At 34.9% G+C, this 26,957-nt stretch overlaps 1 protein-coding gene across 1 annotated transcript in view; it reads left to right on the top strand.

The window, feature by feature from the left end:
• Positions 1 to 26,957, top strand: part of LOC136031744 (glutamate decarboxylase-like) — a 119,064-nt gene that overhangs the window by 63,362 nt on the left and 28,745 nt on the right. Inside the window, exons 3-5 of the mRNA XM_065711466.1 lie at positions 14,790 to 14,987; positions 21,264 to 21,382; positions 25,582 to 25,661. Of these exons, the coding sequence (XP_065567538.1) occupies positions 14,790 to 14,987; positions 21,264 to 21,382; positions 25,582 to 25,661 (397 nt within the window). The remainder of the gene's footprint in view (positions 1 to 14,789; positions 14,988 to 21,263; positions 21,383 to 25,581; positions 25,662 to 26,957) is intronic.

Genomic DNA, 26,957 nt, shown 5'->3' on the forward strand with positions numbered 1-26,957 from the left:
CTGCCATTTATGCTACACCTTTCTGTGCATGTGTATCCCTTCACAAATGCCGATAATCAAACAGTTCGTGGTAACGAACTGTAGTAAGGAGCGATCCGGCTCAATAGTAACCAAAACTCTAAAAAATTGAATTTTGATATCAATAGCTACATCAAAAGAATCACATTTTAATGCTGATTTTAAATATATAAGTTTAATCAAGTTTAGTCTTACCCATCAAAAGTTACGAGCCTGGGAAAATTTGCCTTATTTAGGAAAATAGGGGGAAACACCCCCTAAGAGTCGTAGGATCTTAACGAAAATGACACCATCAGATTCAGCGTATCAGAGAACCCTACTGTAGAAGTTTCAAGCTCCTATCTACAAAAATGTGGAATTCTGCATTTTTTGCCAGAAGACAAATCACGGGTGCGTGTTTATTTGTTTGTTTTTTTCTTCTTTTTTTTTTTCCCAGGGGTCATCGTATCGACCAAGGGGTCCTAGAATGTCGCAAGAGGGCTCATTCTAACGGAAATGAAAAGTTCTAGTGCCCTTTTTAAGTGACCAAAAAAATTGGAGGGCATCTAGGCCCCCTCCCACGCTCATTTTTTTCCCAAAGTCAACGGATCAAAATTTTGAGATAGCCATTTTGTTCAGCATAGTCGAAAATCATAATAACTATGTATTTGGGGGTGACTTACTCCCCCATAGTTCCTGGGGGAGGGGCTGCAAGTTACAAACTTCAACCAGTTTTTACATATAATAATGGTTATTGGGAAGTGTACAGACGTTTTCAGGGGGATTTTTTTGGTTTTGGGTTGATGGAGGGGGCTATGTGGGAGGATCTTTCCTTGGAGAAATATGCCATGGGGGAAAAAATTCAATGAAAAGGGCGCAGGACGAATCTGGTCACGTTAGAAAAAAACGTCAAATTCGGAGCTTAATATACAATGCTGGGTGTTCGGAGCCTCTCTATTATGGAGTATAATTTGAAAATAACACAACTATACGAGCGATAAAACATATATACCACAACCATAACTCAACTAACAAAAGAACTGCTAAGAGATAACACAACTATAAAGCGAAAACAGGTGAAAACTAACGGGAAAATAAACGAACTAAGAGGTGGAAGGGGCCCAGAGAAAAAATATAATCATTTTTCAATTTTGAGCCTAACTTCCGCAAAGGAGTAATAATGTCAGAAGCCCCGAAATACCAAATTATTTTCTTTTCAAACAGTTCGTGGTAAAGAACTGTAGTAAGGGGCGACCCGGCTCAATAGTAAACGGAACTCTAAAAAACGGAATTTTGATGCTAAAAGATAAATCAAAAGAATCGAATTTTCACGCTGATTCTATCAGTGTGAATATAAGTTCCAATTAATTTTGGAACTTATATATATAAGTTCCAATAATATATAAGTTCTATAACTTATATATTATAAGTTATATAAGTTCCAATTAATTTAGTCTTTGTCATCAAAAGTTACCAGCCTGAGAAAATTTGCCCAATTTTGGAAAAAAGGGGGAAACATCCCCTAAAAGTCATTGAATCTTAACGAAAATCACACTATCGCATTCGGCATATCAGAGAACTCTATAGCAAAAATTTCAAGCTCCTATCTAAAAAAATGTAGAATTTCATATTTTTTGCCAGAAGACAAATCACGGGTGCGTGTTTATTTGTTTGTTTGTTGTTGTTTTTTTCTTTTCCCCAGGGGTCATCGTATCGACCAGGTGGTCTTAGAGTGTCGCAAGAGGGCTCATTCTTACGGAAATGAAAAGTTCTAGTGCCCTTTTAAGTGATAAGAAAATTGGAGGGCAAATAGGCCCCCTCCCACGCTAATTTTTTTCCAAAAGTCAACAGATTAAAATTTTAAGATAGCCATTTTGTTATGCATAGTCGAAAACCATAATAACTATGTCTTTGGGAATGACTTACTCCCCCACAATTCCTGGGGGAGGGGCTGCAAGTTACAAACTTTGACCTGTGTTTACATATAGTAATGGTTATTGGGAAGTGTACAGACGTTTTAGCCAAAAAAAAATTAATATACTAATTTCATTTCAATAATTTATGTGCGGAGAGCCAAAATCAAACATGCATTAATTCAAAAACGTTCAGAAATTAAATAAAAAAAAATAGTTTTTTTAACTGAAAGTAAGGAGCGACATTAAAACTTAAAACGAACAGAAATTACTCCGTATATGAAATGGGTTGTCCCCTCCGCAGTCCCTCGCTCTTTACGCTAAAGTTTGACTCTTTGCCACAATTCTACTTTTTAAAACAATTAAAAACTTTAGCGTAAAGAGCGAGGGACTGCGGAGGGGACAACCCATTTCATATACGGAGTAATTTCTGTTCGTTTTAAGTTTTAATGTCGCTCCTTACTTTCAGCTAAAAAAACTATTTTTTTTTATTTAATAACTTAAGAATCGGAAAGGAAATAGACAGATTCTGTAAATAAAAATCTTCATTAGGTGTCTACTATGGCAAGGGCGTATCTACGATGCAAAAACGAAGACTGGAAACTAGGAGTTTTGTGCAGGAAGGTGCAAAACTCCTCAAGGACTATTTTAAAAAATTCTGCATTTTTGAAATATGGCTAAACACTTAACCAACATTTAGAAATTTGAACGGTAGTGACATACTTAGACAATAGCCCTATACCTAAAGTAAAGAAAACTCGAAGAAGCATTTTCCAAGCAAAAATAAACGAAGCCATGATTGTCAGCAAAAAAAATCTTCATTTGGTCCAATTGAGGCCAGCGTTTATACATCATGCTACAAGGGAAACTAGTAATTAGGAAGATTCTGTGGAGAGGTCTGCGATAGCACCCTGTAAAAAACGACATCTAAAAAATTCTCCAATTTCTAAACAGGTTTCTTAAGTTTTAATCCTTGGCAGTTAAGGTAGTCACCAGGAAATTTGGCAGGGATGGGTTTGGGGGTAGCTGGAGGTGGGGGTGAATACACAGTAACCTAGGTCCCAGGTTAAATTTATTTTTTCTTCCTTTTCTCAAAGGGGGTTAATTCCCCTTGGACCCTCCCTGGTTGCATCCATGTTCTTGGTCAGTATTCTGTATGTTTTAGAATTCAAAAAGTGTGGGTAATGAAATTATATCCCTACTCTCAAACAGAAGGAGAAGCACACTTAAATTTGTATTTTCAAAAGAGTAATGGCAAGCTTGGCCACTAGTCTCACATCATCAGCAAATACAAGATCAAGACTAATTGCTGCAGAAAAAAATAAAAGAAATACCTAGTGCCAATAAAAACTGTCAGAAAAATCTAAGTCTACCTAGGATTCTATTAGGGAGCCTATTAATTAGGGCTTTATATTCACGAGGGGTGATGAAAATATTTCTATAAAAGATTTTTTCAATTATGAAAAATCCCTTTCAAAATATAAAATTTTGTTTTAATGAGATGCATAAATTGCAAGATTCTGGTATTGTTTGTTCCTTTGTATGCTATACCATTCACGATGAGGACGAGCAGTTGATTAAACAGCATGCTACGTATTATACAGATGAAATTCTGCCTGCTTCAAGTTATAGTTCTGCTGTGTTTTACTAGTAAAATATATATATATATATATATATGTTTATGTGTTGGCATGTGCTGCAAGTTAATTCCCGAACATGTTGTAACATTCATGTCAATACGGTACGCATGTTGGGAATCGCCTTGTTAACGTTTTAAGATTTGGATCATTTGATAAGAAATCTTGGAAACATACTATAATTAATTGATATTGATCTAAAAAGAATCAGAGTACTTTAATTAAAGCCTCGCCTGAAGACTCTAAGTAAGGAATACGATTTAAACTTGCTTGTCACAAGGGACTGGAGGATTGTCTACCCTCGAGGTAAATATAGTCAAGAAACTAACACAACTTTGTGCTGCTATGTTAGTTTCAGCCGTTTTGCGCTGTGATCAGCTGTTGTTTATCAGTGGTTCCAATTCTAAAATATTTTAGGGTCGACAACTTTGTTCTGAACATTTCTTCACTTATTCTAGACTTTGTTCAATACTTTATTCCTACGTTAAATTTGGAGTCTCTGTTCTTTCTTTTTTTCAGAGCTTAGGATTTTTGGTAAGAAAATAAGGATTTTGGATATAAACGTGAGATTACATGCAAAATTTGAAACAAAACATCCAACATGGAAAGATATGCCAACGTGGGAGAAATGCAAAAATTATTAGGTTTGCGTTTTTCATTCACTTTGAAAAACAAACCAAACTGAGCAGTAGCTTTCCTGAGCCAGTTACTAGAATTTGTTTTAGTGGAAAACACCAATTTAATTTCCACGATATTTGTAATCACAAAGGGAGACCTTCTTCTTGTCACCGACACTCTGTTCTGTCTTGGCTGGACTTTTAATGGCATGTCCCATAATCTTGACAAGTCTTTGAAATTTATAAGAGGCATCAGTGTCAATTTTAGAAGCTGCTTCGGCTATTGTGTCGATTGACCATATAAAATGATGTGTATAAACAATATGGCAATGTTAATGCAATTGGAATATGATTGGGACAGAGTTATCAAATGCTCAGGTCATTTGTGTCATCTCTGTGCTCAATATGCTTCAAATATGTTATCAAAAAGTTTGGAAGAGCTTTGTTATATCGTGACGAATCACTTTCAAATTATCTAAAAAAGAATGGACAAGCTCCAGAAGCTTGAAAGGGCTTCTCAAGAACAAGAGATGATGTCTTTAGTCCTAGCTCAAACTGACAACTTTTCAAGGTTTTCAAGGTTTCAAGGTTCAATCGGGTTTAATTAAAAAAAAGGAAATAACTAAACTTAAAGTACACTGCTCTGTGACAAAACTCACGTTGAGACCCATAACAAACTGCTCACGTTTCTCGCAACAAACTGCGCAAAGCATACTTAAAATATCAGATACCCCAGATATTTGTTAAAAACAACTGGCTAACGAAGACCAAGACCAGCCGCTACTGACAATGAAGAATCCATGCATATTAGTTCTTTTTGAACTCGTCAAAAATACTTTAGGTATGTTCAGTTACCTAAATATCACGTGGCAAACGGAGGCACACTGGTTTTAGTTGTTGAAAAAAAGAGCAAGAAGGCGTAAAGAATCTCTGCCACAGTTTCGTGGTAAATGACTATGCAAAACAAGATGAAGGTTCTAAATCTGTATATCTTATAAGATAAAAGTTCTTCCTACTGACCCCTAAGGTTTATGGGACAAGAAGCGACCACCCATCCCTTTTCTTCCAAGAGTAAAGTTCACGGATGCATGCAAGAACATCAAAAGATCATCCGGAAAGCATTTTTAACTGGTTGAAATAAAGTTGTGGTCATTGACATTGCTTAATCTGTATGATAGTTTGAGAGAGTAATAGTAAAGGTTGACCGCCCTCTATGATGCCCGTGAAATCTAGTATGACTTTGGGCACAAATACATTGCTTTATTAAGAATAAGAAAACACATTAGGATGGGGATGACGACGATAACTTGGAATAAGAAGAAATATTCTTAAACATAAATTCCTAAACGAATTCTTAGACAGAAAAGGAATGGTTCCAAAGCCTTTGAAAAAGAACTAGTGCCCCAAAGTAGTTCTAATCTCAGATGACTATGAGTCATATATATAGATATCATAGTCTTAAATAAATAGTTATAAATGACTATTTGTATCACTTTGTTTACCGTTTTTTTCAAGCACATACCTGAAGCACAAGTGAGTACCCCCTCCGTCTTCTTGACAGTCTTTAAGCTTTGGGTACATATTTAGCTAGGTATCTGCCCTAGAACTTTTACTTTATTTATACTATTTTCAGATTTTATCCTACTATTATTCTACTCTTTTCCGGCATACTTTAATCCCACATTTGTGGAGAGAAAACACTATTATTTATTGTTACTTCATAATTTAATATGGCGTAGACAGACAAATTAGTTGGGCAATTTTAGTACAATACAAGGCCTTGTCTTGTTTTAATATGCTAGTGTCATTTTGTGTCATTTATGTGGCTAAATGCTCCAGCTTCAATCTCCTTTTGGCAATTTGCATTGCTCAATATTGAAATACACACCATGGAACATTCTATTATATGTCTAATTAGAGTAACTGGATATAGTTTTTTTCTCCCTAGGCTGTAATAAATGCAAATCAGCGTCAGGTGGTAACCAGGAGGCAATTTAAAAAAAATAGAATATATAATAAACAATTCAGGCTATTTAGATTCAGGGAAACTTTCAATAGATGTCACATGGTAAATTCGAAATGGCCGCATAGGTCACAGGGATGGGAAAGAGGGAGAGAAGGAGAAAAAAACCTAAGTTTCATGATATTAATATTATCTAGAGAATTAAGTTGGGAAATAATTAACAATATTACTAGGAATAGGGCGATTTTGGGATGAAAATTGCAAAATTTTATATTAATTTTTATGCATGAGATTTTGCAAGTGGCCGATACAATAAGCAAGTTATAATATGGTAAGAGGCCACAATCAGGTATTAACCCTAGGCCCGATCCCATTATACCAAGTGTGGTACTTATTTTAAATTCGATTAATTTGATACATAAAGCAAATACATGGGAAATATAACCATTTTAATGGGCATTCAACAATCTCTTCGAAGCTAAACTTTTTTCCTTAAGGAAAGAAGTTTCAACAACATCTTTGGTTATATTGTAGTTCACCATCTTTTGTTATAACAGTAGAATTGGTCGGCACCCATGGAGCGCTATTTTGATACAATGAATATTTTGCTTTTGCTTTTGTATGCTTTAATTGTTTTTAAGTAAGATGAAGTTTTGTTTATTTTTTTAAGGTTTTTTCTTTTTTTCTTTTTGTTCTATTCACGTTATACTCCGTTTTTCATGTGTATTATAACGGGTTATAAATAAATTCAATTCAATTTTTTTGTTTATTTTTTCATTTTATTTATTTTTTTGTTTATACCAGGGCACTTCGTATTGAAGGAGCTACTGTATAAACTTCGAAATGTGCTCGTTCAATTGGGAAATGAAAGGGCTAGTGCCCATTTCAATAATAGAAAGGGATTGGAGGGCAACTAACCCCCTCCCACGCCCATTCAAACACATTCAATAAAAATTTTGGATAGTATTTTAATCAACGTAGTTGATAGATCTGTAACTTATGTCTTTGAGGATGACAGCCTCCCCAGAGCCTCCAGGGCAAGGGTTGTAAAGTATAACCTGGGGGCGTTTAAGGTTTGTATATAAAGGGTGATCGTGTAAACTTCGGAGGGGGTTAATGGATTGCTAATTAGCATTATTGCTGCCCTTTTTGAAAGTCAGGGTGATCAGAGGGTGGATACTCTCCCCCATACACACACACACACACACACACACACACACACCTTGTATTTACCCGAAATGCATCTGATAGAAATTCTGAGAAGGCCATTTGTTGTCACAGAAAATCCAAATGGAGCTCATTTGATTGAAAATTGAAAAGGTTAGTGCTCTTTTTGAAAGTCAAAGTGACTGGAGGGTAGCTAGTCCCCCTTCTGCACCCTTCATTTCCCCAAACACATCCAATAAAAATTTAGATAGAGCCATTTTGTTCAACGTAATTGAAATATCCAAAAATTATGTCTTTGTTTACTTCAACCCCCCCCCCCCCCCCCCCCACACACACACACACAACCCTGAGGTTAAGGGTTATAAGTTATGCCCTGGGGACATATAAGGTGTATATAGTAAGGGCGAAAACTCCGGAATAGGCTAATTTGATTGAAAATCGGATGATCTAGTGCCATTTTTAAGATTCAGATTGATCAGAGAGCGGAAATGCATCTGAGAGAAACATTATATAATTTATTATTCTGAAACTTTGTTTCAGAAAACTTATCCTGAAAAGTTCAGCTGACTCCTGAGCTTGAAATTATGGATTTTCAGTATTAAATTATTATTTGCGATTCAGCTATACTTTGATACTATTGTATCTTTCTTGGTATGGCATTGTTGGAGTCACTGAAAGGTCTTCTGAATTTTATCGACAAAATTATCAAAAACATACGACAACGTTTTTCCTTTTGAGAATCCTCTCTGCACAATGATCTTTTGATGGGGCTATTTAACTACTGTCATCTTTCTGAGATCGAAATATTGACTCCATCGTTTCTTCCCAATTTCCATTCCAATTTTTATGAACAAAAGGATATACTCTCCCTATGTAGAAAATAATAATGGAAACGGCTTTGTTTCAGCTGCTCTTTGTTCCTCCCCTTCTTTCTATCTTTTGCTTCCTTACTGCTAAAACTAAAGAACAACAATTATCTTCTTAAGGTCAATGATAGTCATGTAACAGGAAAAAAAAAATTAAATACCAGAAATTCTGTTTTAATCCTATATGTCACCCACTGTCTTGAACACTGTTAATATAAATAATAACAAGAAATAATAATTAAACAATGATCAAACGGTTCGTGGTAACGAACTATAGTAAGGAGCAACCCGGCTCAATAGTAACCAAAACTTAAAGAACGGGATTTTGATACCAATCGAAAGAAAATGAAAAGAAAAACTCCAAAAGAATCCCATTTTAATGCTTATTTTAAATATATAAGTTTCATCAAGTTTAATTTTACCCATCAAAAGTTACGAGGCTAAGAAAATTTCTCTCAGTTCAGAAAATAGGGGAAAGCACCCCCCTAAAAGTCATAGAATTTTAACGAAAATTACACCATCACATTCAACATGTCAGAGAACCCTGCTCTTTACTCTAAAGTTTTTTACTGTTTTAAAAAGTAGAGTTGAGAGAAAGTGCGTAAAGAGCGGGGCGTTGAGGAGGGAGCTGCCCCTTTCGTATACGAAGTAATTGTGTTGCGAGAGCAACACTTTGGTTTTATCCCGTTTTTTTTTCCTATGCCGCCGATCTCAGCTTATTCCTGGAAACTGGTAAGGGTCTAACCTGTGCGGTTTTACGGAAAGTGTGGACCTCAGGCCGGATTAATGAATATGACATTACATTTTGGAAAGCTCCGCAGAACTCTTGCCTGGGACCAAAAAGGATGGTTTTTACTTGTCCACGAGCCAGAGCCTATGGAGTGCGAAGTGAAGTGGAGTTATATAGCATATGTCAGAGAGGAGTATCTGAAGTTGTGCAGCCAAGCTTTCGTTTCATCAAACCATGTTTCTGCTTTCGAGTGGAAAGCTCTGTTCTAGCAGGCAAGAAGGCAGTCACCAGTATCAAGTTGAAGATGGAATAAAATCTATAAGTGTTAAATATATGCGGCAGTTACCCGGCCCCACAGCCAATATATCTTCTTTGAGTGATAAATAGAAAAATTTACAGAAGCAAAAAAGCGGCATTTTCCAACGGGTCCGAAAGTGCTGCCGTGATTTCGGCTGGGTTTATCATTCGTTTTTTCGGACTTGGAATTGAGGTAGAGAAACGTTATCAGATGTACCTCTTGAATTTTAAAAGTTCTGTCATTGCTAAAGAAATCGGAGCTTACCCTTTGCTCCTTTCTAAGTGGTGACGTTAAAAATTTGGCCTACGGCAAAAAAATTCAACTTTTGAACTAAGACAGATCGTTTTTTTTTTCGACGGCAATCGATAGCTCTTGATGAGCTGATCAAAGTATATGTCATCCATCTTTTGGTATAAAAATTCCTTCATGACGTATACCAGTTTGAAAGTTTCAAGGGGTTGACAACTTCAGTAGTAAGGTACACACTGAAACGAAATCTAGGCCGATACAAATTGTGAGACATATAGAGAACTTGTAAGCAACAGTCGGCTGTTAGGTAATAATCACCTTCGGCAATGAGGGGCTAGCAACTTTTGCTAGTTGGTGTTTCTATTATTTGTTTCCAGTGTATTTGATGCTAAAACCAACTTGGTTCCAGTGATAAGACATGTAGGGGACTTGTAAGTAATAATCTGCTGTTAGGCTGCAGTCAACTTCACCGATGAGGGGTTCGCAACTATGCTAGTTGCTTTACGCATTTATTTGTTTCCGGTTAACTTGATGCCTATCATGGGAGAGGGACTTATAAGTAAGAATCGGTTCACTTTGGGCGAGAAATGGCTGTTAGCTCATAATCATCTTCGGCAATGAGGGGTTTCCCACTTTTGAAAAGTTTTCCTGAAAAGTTAGGGATAGCTTTATAATACCAACTAGATAATATAATATTTTCCGATAATTGTTCCGAGTTTTCATCCGTCACGATGTCTACGATTGAAAAGGATAAAGTTCAACTGGCTGCAAAGTCAATTTAGTCCCTTCTTTTGATACTATTTTTTTGTTGTTTTTTCAATGCTGAGGAATAGCCTTTGATCATGTGATTACTGATCGATAGCGAAGAAACAAAACCAAAGTGTTGCTCTCGCAACACTTTAGTTGGCAAAGCCGGACAAAGGTTGCCGCAACACTTCACGTTGCCCGGGCAACGTAGGTCTAATTTCTGTTCGTTTTAATTTTTAATGTCGCTCCTTACTTTCATTTAAAAAATTGCTTTTTTTTAATATGATAAAGAAATAGTTATCTAGAAAATTTGTCAATGTTTATTTTCAGGTTATTTGATTTGTTAGGAGTGTAATGTCAAAAAATGAAAATCGAAGAGATCGCCAGTTGTGCCTGTTGGTCCAGGGTTGGAAGCATCGACTAGTGACCAGGGAATTTTGGGTTTAAGTCCCGAGCCAGTAGCAATTTCTTGACCCAATTATTATTGATTGGTCCAAATTTAATTTGTTTGATTTTTCACTGAAGTAACGTAATAGGCCTACTTTGTCTATGGGAAACCGCCGCTTATAAGGAGTGAAAACCCATTTGTCCACTAAGAAATTTGGCATATTTAGAAGGTGTTTTTTCTTTATATTTCAGATAAAAAGTTTAACCTAAACTATTTCTTAGATCACTCTGTCTTTTTGATTTATAAATAAAATCAAGATTCAGTAACACTTAGTTGAATTTTTAATTAAGCAACTAAATAAATCGAAAGCTTAATCTGAACGATTTTGGCTTTTTATATATTATATTTATGCGGTTTTCCCCAAACTCAAAAACAATAAAATAGAAATGATCTTCCCATCAGTTAGCTCTACGAAATTTATTTCTAAGACCACATTGCCCTATGTATTTTTAAATACGATAAATTTATATTTATGATAAAATTACCTTCACTGTGTAAATCACTGTATAAAACTTTTAATTAGGAAAACGAAAATGCTTCTCTCGTTACATTTTGACCCATGATTTATATATTTTTATTTCTCTTTATATTTATAAAGGCTTAATAGGAAAGTTGGAATACCGAATGACCTCGACATACTCGTATTTAGAAAGGAATAAAACCAAATATTTGGACTAAAACGTTTAAATTTCTCTGTCAATAATTTTTTCATTTGCTAAGTTTTCTTTTCTCAGAATGTTTTTTTTTTAATTATTCTTTCTTAGGCTTCTCAAATAACGTAAGCTTTAAGTATACGTTTATTTCAGCGCTGTGAAGAATTTTAACAAAGGGGTAACGATCAGAATTTACAGAAGTAGCAATGAAGACGAATAGTGGAAATACGATTTACATACCAGATTGAAAAACTTTTTTGACTAAAATATTGAAGACGTGTTATTGCTTTTGAGAAACAAAGAATATGACACGGCATTGTTGTATACATATTTTTTTCCTTCTAATAGCTTTGTTTCAATCCTCGAAAAATCTCAACCTAATAGATAAGAAATCAATGAAATTACCACCAATTTATATACAACTTGGTAAATCTTCTATGTATTCCTATTTATCATCCCTGGAAGGAAGTGATAAATTTTCCACTGGGGATTCCTTTAGAAAAAGATGTTTTCCATCGAGAATTTCTATTGTTTTCTTGACGCGTGAAAGTAAGAGATAGAGGGAAAGTCAGAAAACTGAACAGTATAGCTATCAAGTATGAATAAAATAATCTTTATTTGAATAGAATATCTATGGGCAACTCAAAAATTATTTACTTTTTTACAAAAGGGTGAATAGAATGTGTTTAAGCTTTTTGTTCGGGAGACAAACAAGAGAAAAAGTCTAATTTTTATCGGCTTAATTTTATGGCCTGATACCCTCCTACAAAATTGCATGTGAATGCAGGCCCTTCTAGTGGGAAAGGACACGCCTTTCTAAACCTATCTGTTCGTTGCTTTCTGCCCAAAATTATTCTTCAAGTTTATCTTAGGTCAGAAGAGGGGAATAGTCCTCATAAAAGCTTCACTCTCATGTCCCACCTCCCTAGTGGGTTTACTCCATAGATTTCAAACCGTTCAGTAAAAAAAGCTTTCCGGTGAAAAGTCGGTGGTGGGAAAGTGATCTTGGAGGAGTGAAGGTATAGATTAATTTTTTTTGTATTTTTGTATACAAGACATAGAAATGCCGACTTTTTTGTGCATTACTCACTTTTTTCGTTGATGAGTGATTAAAATTTGTTTCTTACGCTTCAAACAAGGCACAAAATGCCACTTTTTCAAAAAAGTGGCGGTGATAGGTGCATTATTTTTAGGGTGGTACTGAAAGGGCGGTACTTTTTTGTGCATTACTCACTTTTTGCGTAGATGAGTGATTAAAATTTGTTTCTTACGCTTCAAACAAGGTACAAAAATGCTAGCTTTTTCAAAAAGAAGTGGTGGTGATAGGTGTATTACTTTTAGGGTGGTACTGAAAGGGCGGTACTTTTTTGTGCATTACTCACTTTTTGCGTAGATGAGTGATTAAAATTTGTTTTTTACGCTTCAAACAAGGTACAAAATGCCAGCTTTTTCAAAAAGAAGTGGTGGTGATAGGTGCATTACTTTTAGGGTGGTACTGAAAGGGCGGTACTTTTTTGTGCATTACTCACTTTTTGCGTAGATGAGTGATTAAAATTTGTTTCTTACGCTTCAAACAAGGTACAAAAATGCTAGCTTTTTCAAAAAGAAGTGGTGGTGATAGGTGTATTATTTTTAGGGTGGTACTGAAAGGGCGGTACTTTTTTGTGCATTACTCACTTTTTGCGTAGATGAGTGATTAAAATTTGTTTCTTACGCTTCAAACAAGGCACAAAATGCCACTTTTTCAAAAAAGTGGCGGTGATAGGTGCATTATTTTTAGGGTGGTACTGAAAGGGCGGTACTTTTTTGTGCATTACTCACTTTTTGCGTAGATGAGTGATTAAAATTTGTTTCTTACGCTTCAAACAAGGCACAAAAATGCTAGCTTTTTCAAAAAGAAGTGGTGGTGATAGGTGTATTACTTTTAGGGTGGTACTGAAAGGGCGGTACTTTTTTGTGCATTACTCACTTTTTGCGTAGATGAGTGATTAAAATTTGTTTCTTACGCTTCAAACAAGGTACAAAAATGCTAGCTTTTTCAAAAAGAAGTGGTGGTGATAGGTGCATTATTTTTAGGGTGGTACTGAAAGGGCGGTACTTTTTTGTGCATTACTCACTTTTTGCGTAGATGAGTGATTAAAATTTGTTTCTTACGCTTCAAACAAGGTACAAAATGCCACTTTTTCAAAAAAGTGGTGGTGATAGGTGCATTACTTTTAGGGTGGTACTGAAAGGGCGGTACTTTTTTGTGCATTACTCACTTTTTGCGTAGATTAGTGATTAAGATTTGTTTCTTGCACTTCAAACAAGGTATAAAATGCCAACTTTTCAAAAAAGTGGCGGTGATAGGTTTTCAAGGGGCCAAGGACTGACTTTGTGTCTTTAGTCACTCATTGAAAAAAAAAATTGCACTTATAAAAAAATTAAATATAAAAAAAATTTATATTTAAATAAGATGCAGCCTGGTCGTACTTCCTTTTTAAAGTACGGGTAATGAGAAAACGATCTTGCATTGAGTTTCAATGAGTAATCATTTATTTAAGAATTGATTATTTATTCGAATAAAGGCACTTTGATAACACATTTTCTTTTGGTTCTTTTAAGGTATCTAAATTTTCCTTTGTAAAAACAACTGATATGCATAGGTTTATTTTATATTAAATAATCAAAAAATCAGATTCGACAAGAAATATTGATAGAGTCAGGATGAAAAGAGTCAGGATTTCCCAATTTTCCCATATATTGCGTGAATGTCCTTTTTGATTTCATACATATCCTTAATCAGGGCAGCAATTCACAAAAATATTAGGGGGAAGAAGGATTTTTTGATCCTTTTTTTAATGAAAATACAAAAATACTCCCCTTTAATGCTAGTGGGCGGGTTAATTTTGCTGTTTTTAAGTTTTTCGACGAGGAAATAGAAATAAAGCTGTTTTTTAATCTAGGGGAGGGGATAGAAAACTTAGAGGGCAATCATCCACCCACTACCACTCCCCCCTCGCTGACCCCCTAGATCTTAAATACTTACAAAAGACCCTTAACGAGAACAAGCATGATAGTGTTGCCAAATGATTAAGATTCTATAATTCTAGATTGTACGAAGCCAGAGCTGGTACACAATCATTGACAAAAGGTATTAAATATCCCCTATTATTACAAACCATTTATCTGTGGTCAATTCTCTCAGACAAGTTACGTAACTATTGCCTTACCAATGAAATTTTTGTGTCCGCACTTTTTCCTAGCTTCTGGTCCTACCTTGTTCATACCCCGCTAAGAAGGAAATAAGGCTCTGTTTAAACTCAAGCTTGCTTGACCTGCTACCTGATTGCTTGTAAAATAATAACTTTTTTAGAAAAAAAAAAGAGAAAAACTTGTCCTTTAAATATGTTATGCAATGCTTTCGTTTTCATTTTTTGTGTTAAAAATTTTTAATGTTTCCCGGTAGCAACAACAAAACCATTTTTGAACATTTTTGTGTATTCTCTTTACTTTTTTTTCTAGCCCACCCTCGGTTCTTCAATCAGCTGTCAAATGGATGCGACACAATATCCCTCGCTGGTGAGTTTTTGACAAGTGTCGCTAACGCCAATATGTTTACCTATGAAATCGCCCCTGTTTTTATACTTTTGGAACATGTTACACTTAAGAAAATGAGGGACATAATTGGCTATGAAAATGGTGACAGCATACTCTGTCCAGGTAAGCAAATTCCTGCCATCCTTCGTGCATTCCTGTCATACTTGTAATCCTGTCGTCTTTAGCCCTTTTTTTAGACAACGAAGTTTTTCTACTTCGCAGTTTATACTGCTTCGCAGTTAATACTGCTTCGCAGTTTATGGAGCATATTTTTGAGAAACTCTTTCAAGCAAACTGGCTCTTGATAATCCTCTGTATTTGTAGATTTCTGGAAAACTCGCGCTTTACTGAAAATTAAGTAAAAAAAAACAAGTTTTTTTTTTAACTGAAGGTAAGGAGCGACATTAAAACTTAAAACGAATAGAAAATATGTCGCATGTGAAAGATGCTGTCCCCTCCTTAACACCTCACTCTCTACGCTCAAATTTGACTCTTTGTCCCAACTCTACTTTTTAAACAATATAACTTAAGCGCAAAGAGCGAGGTATCAAGGAGGGGGCAAACCTTCATATTTGGAATAATTTCAGTTTGTTTTTCAAATAATACCGGAAAATATGGCTCACTCTCTATGAAAAATACCTATCCCCTCACGGAAAACTCCTCTGTAGACATTTAATCCAACGTAAAATCCACCCCACCCGTCAAATTCCCTCCTTACAGTTCCATCCTCGCTGAGAATCCCTGTAAAATTGCTTGCGCACGATTCAGCCTGAAAAATTCTCCTTAGCAGAATTTTATTTGAGTAAGACTTTAATCTCTAATCGGTTTCTCAATCACTCCAGATATGCCCCCTTCCGTGGAAATTATTTCCCGGAAATCAAAACATGGGAAAAAAGCCCCTGCATAATTCCCCGGAAAATCTTCACACGAAAAATTTGACTAAGAGAATGTATGACAATTAAAAAAAATATTCGTATAGTAATTATGTCAAATACCCCAAGTGTAAAATTTTACTCCCCAAGGAAGATTATCCCTACAGAAATCCATCCCAAGCACACACCCCTCCCAAAAAAGTGTCTGTATACTTCCTAATAACAAATACTATATTTAAACAACTGGCGAACTTCCCAACATACAGGCCTCTTCCTACGGACAGTGGGGGTGTCATTTTACAATAATTATTTGATCTTTAAACTATACTGAATAAAATAGCTATCTCAAAATTTTGATCAGATAATTTTTGGAGAAAATGGGTACAGGAGGGGGCCCAGTTACCCTCCAATATTTTTGGTCACTTAAAAAGTGCACTAGAACTTTTAATTTCCCTTTTAATTCACCCTCTCCCGATTTTCTAGGACCATTCTTTCGATACAATCACCCCTGGAAAAAAAAACACAAAAAAAACAAATAAACCCGCATCCGTGATCTGTCTTCCGGCAAAAATAACAACATTCCACATTTTTACAGAGAGGAGCTTGAAACCTCTGCAGTAGGGTTCTCTGGTAAGCTGAATCTGATGATGTGACTTTCTTTAATATTCCTTGAATTTTAGTAGGTGTTTCCTCCTATTTGAAAGATCAGGCAAATTTTTTCTGGCTCGTAACTTTTGATGGGTAGCACCAAACTTGATGATCCATATATATTTGGAACCAGCATAATATGCTGATTTGTTTGATGTACCTATTGATATTAAAATTCAATTTTTTTTGTTTCTGTACTATGGAATCGAGTCACTCTTTACTTACAATTCGTTACCACGAACTGTTTGACTAAGCTGGCTTGAGTTTTTTTTAGATAACTAAAATTATATGGTAAACTTTAATGGTTTAATGATCATTAAAAGACAATTGAAAGCTTTATATGCATCCATAATTGTTGTTCTAGCGTTAGTGATATGACTAAAAGTGTCCAGAATGAAACTGTATCATTATTTGCGGATGACAAAGTGGTTATCAGCGCTGCTGAATTACTCCTGACATCAATGAATGATAACGTGGATAGGCTAAATTCTTAGTTTAGGGTAAATAGGCTTAAGATTAATCTTTATAGGTCAAAATTTGTCATTTTTTTCTGATCTCCCGTTTTTATTCTTAGATTAATGATATTATAACACATTGTGGAGTTTTAAAGCATGCTTTGTCTATTAAGTACCTGGGGGTTTGTATTGATGAGATTTTATCATTCAATTGCCATGCACAGTCTGTGAGTATATTTTTTTTTCGTAACCTAGGTATAATGAGAAAATTTAAGAATTTTCCCTACATATGTCCTACGCCTCCTTCATTTTTCCCTGATCCTTCCATATATTTTGTATAGTAGTAGCGTTTGGCTTAGTATATTTGCTTCTGTTGTCCGGCCCGTACGAGTTCTTCAAAATAATGCTGTTTGTGTCTTGGTTGGCCTACAGCCCCAGGATTCTGTGCGGAACGTCTACGAGCGAATAAGGACACTACCAGCTTCTGGGCTACGAGCGTTATACACACTTTTGCTTATTTTTAGGCTACATCATGGTACAGATCTCTCATATTTTGACAGTTTAGTTAATTTAAGATCCATGATCCACAGTTATGACACTCAATCTTCTGGAGAGATTAATATTCCATTCATTGTTTCGACCTGGTAGACGTATTCTGTGCTTCATAGGGGGACTAGAAGCTGAAATCATCTAGATCAGAGTTTAAAGAGGATTAGTGATATTTATTTCTATAAGAGAGAAATAAAAGAAATCTTTTTTACCAAGTGTGAATTTTAGTTCTTTTGGTATTGTTTTTTTAGGGGGGGGGGGGTGTAAATAAATGATTATGTACCTTATTGTGGCATCTCGGGGTAGGATTTTTATACTGTTGAATTTGTTTGTTGTAAGGTTTGTGGTGCCGAATAGGTCGCATTTTTGGTTTCATAAATTTCTTTTTTAGTCCTGTATTGTTCTCTAAAGTGTTGTTGCTTTCCACTCAGACAAGTTTTTTTAATTCTCGGGGTGGCTGTTATTACTGTTTATATATATATATATATATATATATATATATATATATATATATATATATATATATATATATATATATATATATATATATATATATATATATATATGTATATATATATATATATATATATATATATATATATATAGTATATATATATATATATATATATATATATATATATATATATATATATATATATATATATATATATATATATATATATATATATATATATATATATATATATATATATATATATATATATATATATATATATATATATATATATATATATATATATATATATATATATATATATATATATATATATATATATAGGAGTAGAAGGAGTCTTCTACTCCTAATCATGTTGTCTTGTGTTGGTTTTGTGTTTATACAAAAACTGATGAAGTTAGTGCTTCACACAAATCGCTGAAGACCTTATTGAAGACTTTATTCTTCAAAATCTTAAGGAATTAATTTTTTTCCATTGAGAGTACGATGAAGATATTACAGAGGTGTTTTTCAGAATCTGGATAGGGAGGAGGGCACTTTATCTAGACAGAGCAAGTGCCTGTCATTCTTCATCTTTAATAGTAATGAAAAAAGTAGATTCAAAGATAAATTCAGATAATCTCACTCTTCCGCGCTAAAAAAGTGCGCTTGGATTCCATTTGCTTATTTTTGTGCCCAATTTTGTCAGCCAATCAAATCATTCTTTGTTTATAGAGAGAGCCCTACATTTTCAAGACTTGGTCGATTTTATAACCATTTTAAGCTGGAAACTTGCACCAAAATAATATGAAGCCTGAAACCTGAACCTTACTGGTGAACATAGAAGCTGAATTGGAACTTGATTGGTTCTTCTTGATAAAATTTTGAGCCAGTATAATGAACGATTTTTTTTAAGTCACAAGTTGTTTTACAAGCAAAATCATTTTTTCTCTGTGTTTTTTTTTTCAACAGTTCTTGGTAACGATCTGTAGCAAGGAGTGACCCGGCTCAATAGTAACCGAAACTCTAAAAACGGAATTCTGATACCAATAGTCACATCAAAAGAATTGTATCTTTGTGCTGATTTTAAATATATAAGTTTCATCGAGTTTTGATGTTACCCATCAGAAGTTAAAAGCCTGGGGAAATTTTCCTTATTTTAAAAACAGGGGTAACACCCCTTAAATGTCATAAAATCTGTCATAAGGTCATTATCACCATCAGCTAATCACACCATCAGATTCAGCGTATCATAAAACCTTACTGTAGAAGTTTCAAGTTCCTATCTACAAAAATGTGGAATTTTGTATTTTTTGCCAGAAGACAGATCACTGATGCGTGTTTTTTTTTAGTTTTTTTTCCAGGAATGATCGTATCAACCCAGTGGTCCTAGAATGTCACGATAAGGCTCATTCTAACTGAAATTAAAAGTTATAGTACCCTTTTTAAGTGACCAAAAGGCACTTTGGCCCCCTCCCACGCTCATTTTCCCCCAAAGTCACCGATTAAAAATTTTGAGATTGTCATTTTGTTCAGCATAGTCGAAAAACCTAATGACTATGTCTTTGGGGACGACTTAATCCCCCACAGTCCCTAGGGGAGGGGCTGCAAGTTACAAACTTTGACCATTGTTTACATGTAGTAGTGGTTATTGGGAAGTGTACAGACGTTTTCAGGGGGACTTTTTCACGTTGGGGTGGGGGGGGGTGGTTAGAGCGAGGAAATTATACTTGACATCTTTCCATGGAGGAATTTATCATGAGGGAAGAGAATTTCCATGAAGGAGGCGCAGGATTTTCTAGTATTATTTAAAAAAAAGAACAATCAGAAAATAAATAAAAAAAAAAACTTTTTTTAAGTGGAAGTAAGGAGCAGCATTAAACCTTAAAACTAGCATAAAATATTACTTATATAAGGGGGCTCGTCTCCTCCAAAATACCTTGCCCTTTACGCCAAAGTATTTTTATTAATTTCAACTATTTATTCTACGGCCTTTGTGATTCAGGGGTTATTCTTAAGGAATTGGGATGAAATTCAAGCTTTAGTGTAAAGAGTGAGGTATTGACGAGGGGGCGAACCCCCCATATACGTTATAAAAATATACAAATATAGAAGTTGGTTACGTTAGTTACTTCGTAAGTTACGTATATTTATTACTAATAAAAACGTTCGTAAAAAAATAACAAGTTCTAGTTGTATTTTTAAGTAACCAAAAATCGGAGGGCAACTAGGCCTCCCCCCTCTTTTTTCAAAATTGTCTGATCAAAACTATGAGAAAGCCATTTATCCCCAAAAAATATTAATATGCATATTTCGTTTTAAATATTCATGTGCGGTGAGCCAAAATCAAAACATGAATTAATTCAAAAACGTTCAGTAATTAAATAAAAAACAAGTTTTTTTAACTGCAAGGAGCGACATTAAAACTTAAAACGAACAGAAATTTTTCCGTATATGAAAGGGGTTGTCCCCTCCTCAAAATATCGCTTTTTACGCTAAAGTTTTTTTTATTGCTTTAAAAAGTAGAGTTGTGAGAAAGAGTCAAACTTTAGCGTAAGGAGCGAGGTGTTGAGAAGGGGACAACCCCTTTCACATACGGAATAATTTTTGTTAGTTTTAAGTTTTAATGTCGCTCCTTACTTGCAGTTAAAAATAATTTTTTTTTTTATTTAGTCACTCTCAAAGGCAACAATATTTGAGGAAAAATTTTCATTGAAACGTTAGCTCTGCTTTCAAACGCAAAAAAAAACACACACTGCAAAGCATATGCTATAAAGAAGACTGCTTACAGCATTTTTACTTTTTGAAAACTACACCGACCGTGTGTATTTAGTCAACAGCTCACTTTTTCTTGTTCTTTTTTTTCCTTTATTACAGCATGGTCCAGTGTTTCGAGACTAGGCAGCGTTAGACATTCCTTTGTAACGAAAAACAAGAAAAGATAACCATTAGAGTTAAATAATAATTGCAAGGAAAAGACAAAAAATTTCAAACGGGTTTAAAGGCAAGCTTTTAAAAGCAAAAAACACGTGAGTCCACCCTATACTTCACCAACAGGGCACTCTTCATTTGAGAAAATATATTTTGTTCCTACATGAGTATGCGCATCATAGGTTTTAATTTGGAAGTGTCTTTTTGTTTGACAGATTTTTAGGCTTATTGGTTATAATATTGGTGACCTTTTTAAATACATTTGCGCTAACACAGGTCAAGAGGAAAACTACACAAAACTAAAACACACCCACGCCACTCTTTCTCCAGGATTACACCCCTTCCCGTTACGTGTACGTAAAGGGTTCGGGGTGGATATAAACACAGCTTAAGGTTAAGATTTGTATACTGATTAAAAACAAAGAAAAAAATAAGAAAAGAACCCATATGATTAACATTACAAGTTACTAAATAGTTTATAATTTTGCAGGTGGAACAATTTCAAATATGTATGCTTTGCTAGCGGCCAGATACAAAATGTTCCCAAAAATTAAATCAGAGGGCATTAGAGCAATCCCAGAACAACTCGTTCTATTTACATCTGAACACGTAAGTAAATTTATTTGTCACCTCATTTGGCTATTGTAGATGTCTCTAAAATAAAACATCGACCGTAAGAAGATGTCAATAAAGTAATCTTTGAATAGCGCTGCAAAAATTGAGTGTCAGAAAGGCTTTGAATTCCTGTGCCCGAGCCCTGCAATAGACATAATTATGGGTTAAATCAAAATTAAGCACAACTACTGCGCCAACAATCCACTATGTGCCTAATTTGGTAAGATGAGCTTTAAAAAAAGCTCTCAATCTTTATGATTGGCTAATCAGATAGAAAAGGAATATTTTTTTGAAATTAGTATATATGGAGGCTTGGAAGACATCTTATTATTAGTGAGGGTTACCAATCGGGGAGGAGAACAAGTTACTAAATTAAACCCACTGGAATTTTGCCCATTCCTTAGATTTTGGAAACTACCATTTTTTGTATCATTATTTTTAAAAAGGAAATATAAAAAAAAAATACCTGACCTGCCTTCTTTTTTGTGAGTTACCGATCGGGGAGGGGAAGGAGTCGCTAAATTAAGCCCACTGGAACTTTCGCCTGTTCCTTAGATTTTGGAAACTACCATTTTTTGTATCATCATTATTAAAAAGAAAACATTAAACAAAATTAGCTGACCTCTCTACGTTTTCGTGAGTTTCCAATCGGGGAAGGGAAAGAGTTGCTAAATTAACCCCACCGAAATTTTTGCGAATCTTTTAGATTTTGGAAACTACCATTTTTTTTTGTATCATCATTATTAAAAAGAAAACATTAAAAAAAAAATTACCTGACCTCCCTACGTTTTCGTGAATTGGAACCTCTGATTAGTAGAAAATACTTGGGAATAAGTTAGTGTTAGTATTTTTCTGGGAATTGTGTTATCATTTACCCCTTTTTCCCAGTCTTCTTGGGACTAGTGTTCTAGTATAAAGCCTAATGGGGCGTTCTCGACTCTGAAACTCAGAAAACCAGTTTCTGGCTATTTCAATTCTCCGTTTCGGCAGAACACTTGTGATGTTTAATTAACATTAACTCTATTTGCACGAATCAACACGAATTAATGTTTGACGTATTATTAGCACGATTTCAAAACACGAATCATTCATATATCTTGGCTGTTTTATGAACACTGTGGCTTGAGCAATATCGACTTTTGACTTTATATGAGCTTGTCTGACCTTTAAAACTTTTAATTCAGCAAAACTAGCTAATATCTTATTCTTTCAAACACTTCGTGGTACCATACGGTGAGTGAAGAACGACAAAGGTGAGCGAAAAAGGGACTTATGAAATGCAATATTTTTCGGTCAGTTTTGAACGTTTGCAATTTTCACTTCAAGGTAATTCCGAAATTAATGCTAATTAAATAAAGAATCAGGTTTTTCTGCTGAAACTAAGGAGCAACATCAAAACTAAAGACAAACCGAAATTATTTTGTATACGAGGGGGATGACCCCTCGTCAATACGTCGTTTTTCACGCCAGAGTTTTTTAGGACTTTAAGAAAGCTTCTTATTTAAATTAAACGGCCCTTGCGTGTCAAGAGTTGTACTTAAAGAATCGGGACAAAAAGTAAAAATTTTGCGTAAAGTATTGACAAGGTATTGACAATGGAGCAGCCCCCCTCATAAAGGAATGGTTTTGTTCGTTTTAAGTTTCAATGCTGCTCCTTACTTTCAGTATTTTTTTTAATTTAATATTCGATTCCTTTTTAAATCATGCCGGAAATCCCCCCTCTCCTCCATGAAAAGTGCTCCCAATAGAAAAATCCTGTATGAAAAGTTTTCCCCGCGTAAAATCCCAACGGAAAATTCCCCGAGGCGAATTTTTTCTTCTCAAAAAATTCACCCGAAATATTTTTTGCAAATAATTAGGCCTAGAAAATTCTCCTTGACCTTTTTTAATTTGAAAAAGCCTAGTTTTTAGATAATTTCTGATCGTTCGTCGAATCGTGCCGGAAATTCTCCCTCCGTGGAAAATATTTCCCAGACCCCTCCCCCAATGGAAATTTTCTTTTCAGGAAAATTTCATCATGGAGAATTTATGACACTGAAAATCCTCTTCCTATGGAAAGATTCCCCAGACAATTTTAACCCCGCTGAAAATTTTCCCTAGACAATTGCCCCGGACAATTCCCCTGGAAGAGCTCCACGCGTAAAATATAGTCGCAAAAGAGAAAACAAGAAAAATTAAAAAGATTTTGAAATAGGAATTCTGGCATATTCCCCGAGGGAAATTTTACCTTGAAAGTATATTCCCAGAAAATTGCCTCCTCACAGAAAGTTCTTCCCGTGAAAAATCCTTCCCCCCACAGAACATTTGTCACCTTCCCGAAAAATGTGTGTATACTTCCCACTAGCAAATACCATATGTAAAGAACTGTTAAATGTTTCAGCTTAAAGACCTTCCTTCAGGGGCTGTGGGGGGTCATATCGTCCCCAGAGGCACAGTTGTTAGAACTTTCAACTTCAGTGAACCAACTGCCTATCTAAAAATTCTGATTGGATGACTTTGGGGAAAGAGGCGTAGGAAGGGGACTGGTTGCTCTTTAATCTTTTTAATTCCTTTAAAAGGGCACTAAAACTTCTAGTTTCTGTGCAAATGAGGCGTCTTCCGATCCTCTAGGGTCTTCTTTTCCCGCAGACGTTACCAGGCCCGTGCCATTAGTCCAGTACGGTCACCCCTGAGAAAAAAAAATAAACACACATCCATGATCTTTCATCTAACTAAAAAAAGAAAGTTAAATACAAAATTACACATTTTTACAAAGAGTAGCTTAAAATCTCTGCCTACATTGTTCTCTAATACGCTCAACCTGATGATTAGATTTTCATAAGGATTCATCGACTTTTTGGGGTTTTTCCACCCTTTTGAAAATCAAACAGATCTTCTCAGGCTCGTAGCCTTTGTTGAGTAACTCAATGGTTTTATATATTTTGAATCAACATAAGAAGACAATTCTTTTAATGTGTCTACTGTTATAAAAATTTCGGTGAATTTTGGTGATATAAAATTCTTAGAGTTTCGGTGACTATTGGGCCGGCTTGCTCGTTACTTACAGTTTGTTACCATGAACTACTTGATATCAAGAGGCCTATTTAAGAAAAAATTGAGCCCATCATTTTAATACAAAGAAATAAAGTAAATTAAATTGGCTATTTGCTTATCTTCCTAGTGGTAGAGCAAAAATTTATTTCCCTTATGCCTTTCAACATCAGGAACTTGAAAGCCTTTTTTTATAATAAAAAAAGAAGCTTGGTACGACAGCTAAAGAGGTAGCTTATTTTTCGTTTTTTAGCGGAAGATGAAAAAAATTTAGGATTGTTGCATGTTATTTAGAAACAACCATATTTAAAAGCTTTTAAACACAGAAGCTTAGAAAAGACACACACAATTCTATGAAAAATTTAAAGTATAACAACAGGCACATATGCAACATTTATTTTTCAATTACGGCTACAAAAAATGACACTGTAATAAAAAGAGCTTAGAAAACCCGAAAAAAGGTTTTCTTTTGGGTTTTTTATTGCGGGAGAAGGGTGATCCGGCTCCAAGCCCCCTTCCCCTCTCAACGTCCGTCCTTGTATTGAAACACCATGCAGTAAAGCGTAAATGGCTGTTTTTATTTCTTCCTTTTTTTTGTAGTCCAGACCGGTTAATTAAATCGGTGAAGAAGAAAACTGACAGATTCTTGATCCATAATTTACAATATTTATATACGGCCGTAGCCTTACTTTTAAACTCTATGGAAGGAAAAAATGGGAGGCGTATTTTTTCTGACGTTTCATTTCTTTTTCTTTGTGTATTTTTTCTTTTTTCTGATGTTTCTAGTAAAGTTGTCGGAGCTTCTTTTGAAACAATTGCAGCACTTGCGGCCCTCTTTGGAGAGATTGCTACAAGATCTCCGGATGGTGATGGATGAGTAAGGTATTAGAAGATGCAGGGAGAAGGTGAGAGAATAGTACTTCATCCAAGAATACGGTTAAATGCTCCCTTTCATTCTCTTGGGTAGTCTTAAAACAAGCAGGTCTACAACATACAAAACGATTTGCTTAATTAAATAACGGTTCTGCACTAAAATGCTCTATTAAAAAAAATTCTTTACCCAGTGAAATTCCTGCCAATGTTATTGTATTGCCTTCTATTGATTTTTTTATTACTGTTATATCCTATTCTCTTCTGTATTCTATTTTATTGCTTTTTTTTAGTCCCACTACTCCATCATGAGTGCAGCAAATGTTACAGGGATTGGGATCGATAATTGTATTGAAGTACCATGCGATAATGCGTAAGTGGCTATTCTTTGTTTTCCTTTTCCTCTTCCCCTTTTCCTCTTTGTTTTCATTTTGTTAAATAAGCTCTAAAACATTAAGACGACCTTTACCCTAGTCTTTGTTGAGCTTTTGAGACGTAATTTGTCTACCACTTTAATTTTTCATATTCAAATTTTCTAAATTAGCAATAAAATAAGAATATTGACGTATCTTTTTTCATCCATGGAAAGTTTTCCAAGGCCCTTTAAGGAGTGATCAGTGGGAGCACATAGGGCTGAAGTCAAAACCCCGCTATTATCAATAAATAATCAGAAATAGTTTTAACCAAATGGAAAAGAAGATGTCACTGCCTTATAATTCCATGTTGAGAAAAGTGATTTGATTGCATGGGTCTATATTCGCAACGTATATTTGAAAGGCAATAATATTATAATCCCTATATCTGGAGAGACCTGACAGAAAACCTTATAAATAAGATTTTTGGAAACACGTTATATTTGCGTAATGTTTACATACGGTACCAAATTTAGAGCAGGCAAAGAAAATTTATTATCTGATTTGTTTTTTTGTTTTTTTTTTGTATCAAATCCTAGCTACTTTCACTACTATCAACAACCGATTGCAGCTCGAAGCCACTTGAGCCGAATAATCTGCAGATACTCCCCCTACAGCCCCATCTGATGAAGATTCAGTCTTTATATCCTCCCATGAAGTTGTAATTATTAAATACTTCCTAAGGAACTATTCCCACCCAGCCAGCTCAACCTTTCTTTCACTATTGCTTTAGGAAATAGGATCCTAAAAAGTGAAATGAGAAGCATTTAATAACAATCTTTTAAAAGTTTTTTTCCGTAGTTTCATTTCCCCATATTTGATATTTAAAGTCACTAACTATAAAATTAAATAGTTTCTCAGACTACACTGGCTAATCAAGACAAAACGTAAAAAAAAGGGTAAAGAAGAGAGAAACGAGGATAATACGAGCCAGTGAAAGACGTGGACTATGATGCAAATATTTTGGTCAAGACCCAAAATGGTCTTGACCAAGGGGGGAACTTCCCCCCTTGCCTTCCCCCCAAATCAAGCCACTGATACGTCACTGATGCTATAAGTATCTATACTAACTATACTATATTAACTAGCTATGCTGTACTAACTAGCAATACTATAGTAACTTTACTATCTCTTACTATAAGGCTCTCCATAGCTTTCACTTGCCATGATATACATAACTTTTAGTATACAATTTAAACTCCTCAAAAACTGAAGGAAAAAGAGAAGAGTCTTTATAGTAAAGAAAGATTCATTAA

The sequence above is a fragment of the Artemia franciscana genome, chromosome 10 (assembly GCF_032884065.1).
Source record: "Artemia franciscana chromosome 10, ASM3288406v1, whole genome shotgun sequence".
In the NCBI taxonomy this organism is placed as follows: domain Eukaryota; kingdom Metazoa; phylum Arthropoda; class Branchiopoda; order Anostraca; family Artemiidae; genus Artemia; species Artemia franciscana.